This window comes from Prunus mume, linkage group LG5, assembly GCF_029339155.1.
Source record: "Prunus mume cultivar Tortuosa linkage group LG5, ASM2933915v1, whole genome shotgun sequence".
Lineage (NCBI taxonomy): Eukaryota > Viridiplantae > Streptophyta > Magnoliopsida > Rosales > Rosaceae > Prunus > Prunus mume.
Window position 1 is genome coordinate 21,828,089 of NC_142702.1, and position 11,306 is coordinate 21,839,394.

Here is an 11,306-nt window from a genome sequence, read left to right on the forward strand (position 1 = left end):
TTGACTTTTATATTTCTTTCAATTTATCCAATTTTTTTTTACAACTTTCTTGTCATCTTGTTAAAAATTAAATAAGAAAAAAAAAACGTCAATTATATATATATATATATATATATTCAAAATTACAATCAATCCAATTGCCGTAGAATTAGTCTTTTAACAACAAAAAAAATTATTAAAAAAAAGACATCAGGAAACAACCTAAAAATTAGTTCCATGTGGCAGAAATGGATGAGATGGTAAAAACATTACAAATTTATAAATAAAAACAATTCTTGGAATATCTAAATCATTCCAGCGAATTCCACATCAACATACATCCAAGACCAAGGCATGTTCATACATATTTGTTTTCACGTGAATTTGAATTTTTCACCACACGCGTGGTTCTTCATCAATATATGATATATCACTTTTAAATTAAGGATTAACTTTATTTCCTAGAGGTTAAGGGTCAGTATCGAAATGGGCCATGATACTTCAATTTCATCAATTTCATACCCAACATATCCAAATATGACCAATTCACCTCGTCCGTTAGATTGATCATCTGGTCAAATGTTAAATGTTGATGTATCAACTATTAGACCCACCACAGACCCTGACAACCCATTCCAACTAGTCCACGTGAAGGGCATTTTTGGAATAGCGGTAGGTAGCTGAAAGCAAAGCAATGGGCATTTTGCATGAGGATGTTGTGGTAATTAGCCAAGCAGAGAAGGCTGGGGAACCAACTGTAATCACTATCAATTGCCCTAACAAAACTGGGTTGGGCTGTGATTTGTGCAGGGTTATATTGCTCTTTGGTCTAAGCATTTGCAAAGGAGGTGAAGGTTATTGTTTTTGATTGCTTGTTTGTTTTTTCATTTTGGTTTATGTTTTTATTTTTTTGGGTAATTCTGAGTTTTTTGGAGGTGGGTTTGGGATTTGTAGTCAGTGAAGTGGTGGACAGTGTGATTTATTTGATGTTTTTTTTTCCTTTCTGATTTACTGGGAAAGTTACTGTTTGGATATGAAATTCTTAAGAATACTAGAAATTTTGTTCTTGAGTTTTTCTGAAACTTTTTGGTGGATGAGGACTTTAACCTCACCCTCAACGTCGGCGATCGATGCCTCCTCGTCAGATTCAATGGTGCGTTAGCTTTTTTTTGTTGTGTGGTTGTCGTTTTGGGAAGCTGTTTGAATGAAATAGAAAGGCAGCCAATATATGATTCACAAGTGTAGCTAGGAGTTTCTAGGTTTTAGTTGGGTTTTAGTTGGGATTTTTTGTTTTTGATTTTTGGTTTTGAAAAAAAAAATATATATTTAAAAAATTATTCTTTAATTTTATTTCTGAAATGCCCTTCACGTGGACTAGTTGGAATGGGTTGTCATGGTTTGTGGCAGGTCCCACAGTTGACACATCAGCATTTAACGTTTGACCAGACAGTCAATCTAACGGACGGGTTGAATTGGTCATCTTTGGATATGTTGGGTATGAAATTGAAATCTCGGGGCCCATTTCGATACTAACCCTAAACCTCTATGAACTAAAATGTAGTTAATCCTTAAATTAATTTTTTAACAAGGTAGTAAAAAAATTGTAAAAAAAATTAAAGGATAAATTGGAGGAAACATGAAAGTTAATATATTTAATAAGGGTAAGTTTGGAAAATAAAAGTTAGTTTGTCTCAAGTATTAATAATATTGTTTTAAGTGTAAAGAAAATGACACACGTTATTAAAAAAAAGAGAAAAAGTCCAAAGGGAATGATAGAAAGAAGGTTGCTAGCATAACAGCAAGCGGTGCACTGAGGCAGGCGGCAGCGGTATGGAAGGTCTGACGGGACCATTAAGGTCGAATGATGAGAGGTCCTTATACATACGTTCCATGGTTTTGAAGGTTGAGACTGTTTCTTACGTTATTAATTCCATCAAATTGAGCTATTTGTTTTCCTCATCATGCTCCTGCCGCTTTGATCCCGATCTTCCTACTAATCCTAATCCTACTGCTATTGGTGATCCCGATCTTCCTACTAATCCTACTGCTATTGGTGGTGATGGTTATAGAAGCAAATGCCCGTGGTCCTCCAAAACCCTCAAAGCCCCCGACGACGACAAGGAGGATTGTAGTGAATTAAACCATCCGGATGATACGACAACCAGAACCGAATGCGCGGCTTGCTCCAAGGGCAATAGTGAATTACGCTATCGGGCTTCTCTCACCGGCGAGTATCTTCCCGGCTATATGGGTTGCGGTGTCTTTGGATCTCAAATTGTTTTCGGCGGAGGTGCGTAATCCCGCCTCTCAACCGTGGCCGAGTGCAGCCATAGGCGATTCGGACCAGATGCGAGTAGAGCTATATATGGATTTGAGACTCGGGATCCGAATCCCACGATCAAACTGAGGGGCCGAGAGCGTATGTTTGGGGTGAGACGATCTTATGTAATAAAAAGCCTCCATATTTTCAGGTTTTCGATCCCAACTCTAAGAAATGGTCTCCCCTTCCCGCACCTTCAATTCTCGAGCCTGGTGGAAGCTATGGAGACTTCTCTTGTGCAATTGTGGATAGTTTTATCCTTCTGTCGACTCGGACCAGTATGGTATATGGCTTTGACACTAGTGAAGAGGAACATCCAAAATGGATAGAAGTTGGGACTCCTAGTTTTTTTCTCCGATCGTCCTCTTCCTTTTGAAGGAAAAGCTTTGCTCCTGTTGGATGACAATGAATCTTTCATGTTCAGTTATAAGAGGAAACAGCGTGGATATGCCATTGTTGTCCACTCTGTTGCGCCTGATCATGTGTCTGTTATTAAAAAATTGCCACTGGAGCAAGTTCTAGCTGAAGCGGATAAGTTGCCTGCTGATTTTCGTGATATATATTCAACATATGACCACTGCTTTGTTCATATAGAAGGTCTGAAAGTCTGCCTAATTATGAGCTTATATATTAAAGCACCTAGAATGTCTGAAGCTGAGAAGGTGCGCATTATGTCGTTAACCTTTGAAATCTCACCACCGACCACAACAACGGGAAGGGACGTCAAACATGTTCATACTCGCTTCTTTGACTGCGATACTAGACTGTCTCACTCATCTCACCCATGTGACAACACCCTGCATGCAAATGTGCTTGGTGCTTTTGTTCTGTAAGTAGTTTTACGCCTACTTACTTCTCTGCATTATATATGCTTAATCTATTACCTAATACAGTTATATTGTGTGTTATATAAACATACATTACACATGCATAAAAATCTGAATTTTGTTATTTATGTATTTTTTGGGACAGGTAAATTGTCGAGTGAAGAATCATGCTATGAGGAGAAGACCTTGCAGGCTAGTTAGTGTTGTCTTAGCTTATTTAAGATTAGATATTTGTGGTCTGGTTGACTGTGCTTTTGTAATGGCATGAAAACAGAACTTATTTTGATATGTTTTTTTATTGTAATCAAAACTCAAGAATGGGCTGTATCGTCCTACTATTGTAATCTATTTATTCGAGTGTTGGTCTCTTTTGTTCATACAAGTTTCTTCATTTGTTATGGTTAAACGGCTCACCTCACCTCACATGGTCAAAGTTATAGTCTCAAGTTTCTGCTAAGCACAACTCTAGTCTGCTATACCCTGTTGTCTTTCATGTTTGACCAAAAATAAAATATACCGTTGTGTTTTATGAAGTGTCTACGTCTGCATGTTTTGGACCTCCTCCTAAACCCTCCCAGAACAACAAATATGGAGGCTTGCCGGCCACATTGTCAGTCCAACCTGTTTAAGCTTGTTGGAAATTTGAGCTGGCAAAACTTTACCATCAGGATCAAGAACTTTCGCATTAAGACAACGACAATCCCAGTCATCCTTGAATCCTTTGTTGCCCATTTTTGCCCCGAAAGAGTTCAGTAAGCTGGATGAAAAAAGTAGGCCTAACTACTAATATGCAGGTGCAACTCAAACACTCATCATGGCCACCGATGCACTTTTTTATCTTTCTTCGGCTGATATCAGGTATAACAATGCCAAGTCGAAGGATCAATCAAAAAAGATAAGCAAGAAATAAAAAAAAGCTTAGATAATGAATTATTTTTTGTAGAAACCTTTTCAGTTTCATTCTCTATGGCCTGGCCACCATTGCAATATCAAATCATCCCCAAGGGCCTGCAAGGTATATGCTCTTGAGAATGATGTATATAGCTCTCTGCAGCAGACACATGCCTCTGAAAAAATGTTTTTCTAGGTGTTTAATACAGAGTGTCAATGGGGAGCTTTCACTTCTTGATTTGGTTGATGAACGTTAGAGGGAGCTTACTGATTCTATTGAATTATTTTTGGGTTACATGTGGTCAATCGGAGGAGAAAACAAATCTTATTGAGGAAGTTTCATGTTAGATTATGGCCACCGAGGAATGCAGGTAATAAACTGCTATTACGGCTTTGATATCATACTGTGTTTAGCTTTATCATATGTGAGGTCTATTCACATTGATTTGTACTACGATATTTATTCTGGTTGGAAGTTTCTTTTTTCAGGTGTGGTATCCATCTCTGGGGGTTGACCCTTTTAAGCAGGAGGGTTTCTTGCAAGTACGTATGTATTCAAGAAACAGTGTTCTCTATGTAACTACGTTGTGGATTGTTGGCAGATAGTTATACTAATTATATGGAATTGATGCATAGTAAGTTTTCCCTTATTAGGAGGATTAGTTAGAATTTTCCTTAGTATAATTATGAATCTTGCACACTTTTGTTATGAGTGGGAGTGCAGTTTAAATGTGACAACCGATCAGTTCAACTGTATTTGCCTCCATGCTGTTAAAGAGTAGTAATATTTGGAACTTGCTGCTCTGTTATTGTTGTGTGATTTGAGAATTTTCCGGTAGCTGGAATTTTCTCAAGCCACCCACGCGCTGCCGGTGCGTGTGGCGGCGCGTGTGTCCTGTTTGGGTGACCCATTTGGTCCTAAAATGATCCCCATATTATTGTTTGAATTTGAATTGGATATTTGGATTTGAATTTGATTATCGTTTGACAGTCGATCGAATTACGTATATTAGGTGCTATCCGGATTCGATTTGTTCGGATCATTGAATTGACTTCATTTCAAAATATGTTGATCTAGGCATCTCTAGGATTATGTAGGAATTCGCGGATCGTGAATGAGTCCCAGATGCTTCGATTCAATGATTCAAAGATTAGGTTAAATGATAACGTCCGATCACGAGTGATCAGACCTTTCGATTGGACCAAATTTACAGGACATGTATAATAAACCTTATGGAACCCACAGGAGCTTTCAAATCAGAAATTGGAGGTCTTGGGCCCCCCGGGCCCGGTTGACCAAAATTGGAAAGTTTGACTATTCGGTTGACCGAGCATCTCCCGAGGCTATTCCACCATTTGAAACACGTAGTTGGACCTTAGGAACTTCTCGTTTATCGTGCACACACTCGAATCCCGGGAAAACCTAGGAATTTATTTTAAAGTTCTCATTCGAAGCACTTTATTCTAATCTAGCCCTCATGTCTTTAAATAGATACTCTGACCCAGCGTACGCAACAGGCAGGACCCTTTCAAGGTCAAGCAGCGTGGACTATCTATGAGTGGACTCTATTATCAAATAATAAACATTATTTTTATGACAGAAAGCTATGCATAATTATTTATTTATTTATTTATTAAGTTTATTATATAATTAATTGTGGAAGAATGATATTTCTATAAAGTAATTGAAATACATTTGGTTATTGGCATATTATGATTTATCTTGAGTTGATATATATACTATTTTCGAGGATTTTTATCTATGCTTGATTATGTGTGGGGTACATGGGTTTGTCGGTAATGAGATTATGGAATGAGAGTTGATTGTAGTTTATGTCAATTTGAAGTGCTATAAGCACTACCCTATGTACCTCCCTAGATTTGGAATACTGAAATTGGATACTTGGAATTTCGTGATACTTGGATATGTTGGAACCTGAGCACTCTTGACGGAATGTTTCCTAGACCCTTAGCGAGGTTAGTCTGCGTGCGTAAGACTTGTCACAGGTGTACGAGTATTGAGAATTCTATTGTACATGCTGGTGAGCCTACGACCCATATTAATGATCCCTAATTGCCTTGCCTTCAAAATAAGTTAAATACCTAAGGGTGTATTCAATAAGATCTCAGACGATTTTGAAAGGCTTTTGTTAAGTGACAGATTTCATGGATTTCTATAAACTCCTGTAGATTCCACGTGGACTTTGGGGGAATCCTATAGACTCCTACGGACTTTCATGGATTTGTAGACTTTTTATTACAAAGTACAAACTTTGATGAATTTTTTCAACGTATGAGGTGTTATGATTGTGGTGGCGGTGATGGGAGGGGTTTTGGTGGGTTGGATGGGTGGGTGCACCATGGAAATATTTGAAATCCACCAAAATATCATGGGGTAAGGCTAGATTTTTTAATACAGCTAGATTTTGTAGGAGTCATTAGATTAAATACACTCAGATTTTTATACTCTTTTAAAATCTTGATTGAATACCTTTGGATTTTTTAAAGTCGTTTAAAATCCCTTCCAAATTGAATACACCCGTAGCACAATTTACAACCTGTCATGCACATTTGAAAGTGAACGTTGATCTGGTCAGAAAGCAAGATGATTTAAACAAATTGCATATGCAAGAGATATTTATGCTCCATGTATTGAAGTGTCATAAGCTCTAAACAAAATTTGATTTAAGCGCAGAAAGCTCAACGAGGAACACCCAAAATGCAAGAACTTTTGGTTAAGGAACCATTTTGCATGGTGTAAGAGGCACAGGAACCATACAGGTAGCAGATTTCTCTTATTGTTACCATTTTGAGCTCCTACTTTTATTCCACATTATGTAAAAACAAAAAACAAATATTACAACCATATACCCGAAACCCTATACAAGACAGCCTCCGGGACAAACATTGAAGTTGACTGTATCATCCCACATTCCTTGATGACAAGGTTCAAAGTACGGTATGCACACAAAACTGGGGTTGGTACTTCGACAAGCTACATAGTAACAGATATATTCTCGAAAACTCGTCACCGCGCATTCTACATATATACAAAGCCTCTCTGCACTATAACAACTGTTAGTGAACTTGGTCACTCAGCACTCCTGCCCTGGAATCCACTGTTAAGAGTTCAACAATGGGTAGATATTAGTTGCAAATATAGAGGAGTTGAAAAGTTCCATTTGCCTTCTCTATCTTTTCAGAAATAAAAACAAAAAGAGAGGAAATTCCATTTACCTTCATTTCCTAAGCAGATAGGATAGCATTCTCTGATTTACCAACGCAAGAAAAGTTGCAATTGCTATCAGATTTAGCTTTCTCAGAGTCAGCATCATATGATGAAAGTAGTTTTTCTGTGTAGACAAAGAGAGCCGTTAATATGCAAATCACAATATAAATTTAGTAAAATCTAATATGTTTGCTAGGAAAGACGCTAATTCTAAAGTGAAGAGTGAAAAGCATTGACATGACTTGTTCCATAAGGCTCAAAGACAAGCAAAGCATAGAAAAGTTTGTCCCAAGCTAGAAACTAAAGCACTTTTTCAGATGAATCAATCTTCTTATGCAACAAAATGGATGTAACAGTCTTGTATAATCATTTTACAAATTCAACCAAGTAGATGATTGACTTGTGTGGCAACCAGCTTGCCAATTGTAAGTAGGGAATAATAGGCAATAGCTGAATTGTGAACAAAAGCATCATGTTTAATCTTTATAGTTGGACCAGCAATCAATAAATAAATTTCACACTTCAACTAGGAGACTTCTGTGTGATGCTAGATGCACAAAATATGGGCAGAAATTCTTCAACAACTACTTTGTTCTCATCAGAGACATGCATTCCTCGTACTCTGAAGCTCCATGATGAAATAATACCAATAAACTATTACCATGTAGGGTCAGCATGAACCTAACCTATCTGTGAGCTAAATAGAATTTACCAGGTTATCTTAATGAAGTAGACTGTCAGGTGTAATAGTGCAATATTGAAAGTTCAGTTTAGTAGCAACCAAGCACAAAGGAAAATGTTATCATGAGATGCAAGGATTATGCTCCACTCACTCATGCCAAAGTTTTAAAACCATAGAAGACAAACAATTAGAATGTTGCGTCTGTCAAGAAAGAAATGCTTTAGCCGAGAAAGAGAATACTTACATGATCCTCAAATTCTGGACTTGTCAAATTAAGGGAGAGGTTCCGCATCAGCAAAAGTACCTGGGAAGGATCCAAATAACACTTGAGTAAATCAGCACCTTCCCCAGCAGTTAGAGCAAGACCAAACAACTGTTCTAAAACTAGAGTCTAAATGCGAACTCTTTCAATGACATGAATGGCCAAATAAATAAATAAAATTGGTTACAAAGATTTTAAAATCAACTTACGGTTTCCAAATTTATGGGGTCTAATTCTTTCAATCTCTCCAAATGACTAGTCGCATTGGGGTCAAACACACTGCCGATAAATTTATACACCTGAGCAAAATCTGGCAAAACTGCACATACAGGAACTAAATTTAATACCAATATAATTGAAACAAATGTCATGGACAGCTGATGAACATTGCAATACCAGAGAAGAATCTACATCTGATTCTGAGTTTCATGCAAGCAACATCTTACTGTATGAAACTGGTTAAGGATAGAATGTAGATGTCAAAGGCTACACTCCAATATCACCTCCTTAAGCAGTTGATATAATTTTAACAAGAATAAAACTTCTTAATTCAAACATAACAAAGACATATTTAAAAAAAGAGAAAGAATTTAAACCTCTATGTGGCTGGCCAGGATCTGCTCGATCAACTTTCTCACTCATTTGCCAAGTTGTTGGGTTGCTTTCATTACTACTACTGTAGCAAGAGTTATGTGCAACAGTTGGCCCCGCTAACCTTCCATCGTCTAATAAATAACACGAAAAAAAAAAAATCATATTTTAACAAAATAGAGGAACAACTTGTTATGGTTAAATCAATCAAGAATAAGTCACAAAGACAGGCAGGAAAAGCTGAAACCTTTAGTTATTTGTGACACATTGACTGGAGGCACAGAATTATAACTCCACGAAGATAAAGTCGCACTGGTAACTGGAGTTCCAAGCGCAAATGAAGAATCTGGCTGGTAAACATATCCATGTTCAAGCAAAGCAGATGAAGATTGAAACTGCCCAGCAACTGGAGATACAACTGCAGCTGCAAGAAATTAACTTATGAACGAGAATTCTTTTAAAACCATAAGAAAAATTTCCAATAAAACAATGGTTGACTATGTTTACCACTTTTTGGAGCCTTTTGTGGGTATGGATGAGTCGCTTTCCTCTTAGGCCGAGGTGGAGGTACATGTTCACTTGTCCCTTTCTTCTGAACCTTTAAAAAGTACTTCTGTGCATGACTACGTATCTGACAGGAATGACAGTTACCTTTAATACAGTGAAGACATGTATTTCATATATGAATTGAAATGGAGCCAAAAGAGAGCCAAAAGAAATTTAAAAGGCCTACTAAAGGTAAGTGATATACATAATCACTTATAGATGCTACAACCATGAAATTTTAAGAGGCATTCTTGCAGAACCCTACAAAATGTTTTGATATTCTTCCAGTATTCATATGACTCTTTCCTATACACCCAAGAAAGACAATGAAAAAACCTCATAACCCAAAAAAGAAAAAGAAAAAAAAAAGGTATTATATTTATCCTACGTTTTTGTTTATTTTCTATCTGCAAATAGTAGTCACCTGGATAACCGTTTTTGAGCCAACAAATGCTTCAATCTTCTTCCAGTCACGATCAAATCTAAGTCGAGCCAAGTAAACAAAAATAAGAATGAAACATAAACAAGGACGAATTTTTTTGAAAAGAAAATATAAACAAGGAGGAATGACTTGCATGAAAATAATTAAACATACATTCAAGTTTTCTACTCTATCTTTTTTTTTTTTTTTTTGGGGCGACCTACTGAGCAATGCTATTTAATTCCTTGTAAACAAGGAGGAATGACTTGCTAAATATACATTCAACAAATCTAAATATATAAGGAATTAAAAAAAAAAATTACGACTTGAGAAAACAGTAAACTCCACTTAGACAAGCTTAGTACGATTTTTGGTTTCTTTTCCCCCACCACTTTTGTATCTCAATTTTCTTGGATACCAAACCATGTAAAGCACCTAGTACTACCTAAAAATTGGTATCAAGAATGAAATTCCAAAATCAAAGAAATGTTCAAGATTTGAAACTTGTATAAAATAAATTCATCACTTAAATGAACCTAATCCGATCAATTGGATCCACTAAACCGATATATTAATTTCAAATACGGCCTAAGGTACAAAAGAACGTTCACAATATACAAGGTCTCATTTCTCTTATACTTGAAAGCTGCTAGCCCACTAGTCCAAAACCCAAAAAACTCACCCCTTGGGACAAACTTCTAACTCCAACTTAGCCAAATTAATATATTGAGCGTAAATTGACTAGTAATACCCACCAAATTATCTATAATTATAAGTACCAAATATCCAACCGTAATAAACTCCAATTCTCTACTTGGTTAGTAAGAAATGCAAGGAAAAAGAAATAATCCATTACTCCAAAAAAAAAAAAAAAAAAACCATTCCAAACCCCAATCGTTCAGTCATTTAATTTGAAAACAAAGCTTTTCCATTTAATTCTTATATTGAGAAACAAAATATAAAAAAACCAAGCTTTTACATCTATTTTCCTGTCCCCAATTTTCTTGAGCAACAAAACAGAGCCCAAATTCGCAAACATAAACCCAAAAAAACAACAGTAATAACATAAAATTGAGCTGGCTTACAGCTGAAGAGCTTCGAGAAACTTGTCGTGCTCTTGCTCCGTCCAGCTCTCTCTGGACTTGGTAATCGTATACGGTTTCCGGATCTTCTTGCTTTGATCCTCGGCCAGCAACGACGTGGCGTTCGTGGGCGTGGACGACGCAGTACAAGCCGTCGTACTGGTCGCGGCCGAAGCTGTAGTAGCAGTTGCTGTCGGCGGTGGCATAGAATTGAGACCCGGAAGGCCCATATTCATGGGATCGAACAAGTAAAAACCTTGAGCTGGGTTTGGGTTCACAGACACCATAAGCTACAAGAAGCTGCCTATAATCTCAGAGCTTCAAACTTCAAAGCTGTTAACTTTGTAAACAAACCACACAAAGTGAAAGCGTTTTTCTCTGTTTTCTGAAATGTGGGTTTTTTGTTGCTTGACAATTTAGTTTGTATTGGTGTCTTTGTTTTGGTAGGAAAATGTGGTGTAGAAATGAAACCGCCT

At 37.0% G+C, this 11,306-nt stretch overlaps 1 protein-coding gene and 1 long non-coding RNA gene across 2 annotated transcripts; one reads left to right on the forward strand and one right to left on the reverse strand.

The window, feature by feature from the left end:
• The first annotated feature begins 2,990 nt into the window (after positions 1 to 2,990).
• On the forward strand, positions 2,991 to 3,546 carry LOC103332073 (uncharacterized). The gene is made up of 2 exons (XR_016126617.1): positions 2,991 to 3,128; positions 3,272 to 3,546. It is a non-coding gene; the product is annotated as an uncharacterized LOC103332073 (long non-coding RNA).
• Positions 3,547 to 6,737: 3,191 nt separating this feature from the next.
• Positions 6,738 to 11,306, reverse strand: LOC103332072 (protein REVEILLE 3). The gene is made up of 9 exons (XM_089052232.1): positions 10,834 to 11,306; positions 9,752 to 9,809; positions 9,289 to 9,412; positions 9,029 to 9,205; positions 8,787 to 8,915; positions 8,400 to 8,509; positions 8,169 to 8,232; positions 7,255 to 7,370; positions 6,738 to 7,136 (listed from the first exon to the last, which is right to left on the reverse strand). The coding sequence occupies exons 1-8, from the start codon at positions 11,115 to 11,117 to the stop codon at positions 7,264 to 7,266; spliced, it is 1,053 nt and encodes a 350-aa protein (XP_088908358.1). The 5' UTR covers positions 11,118 to 11,306; the 3' UTR covers positions 6,738 to 7,136; positions 7,255 to 7,263.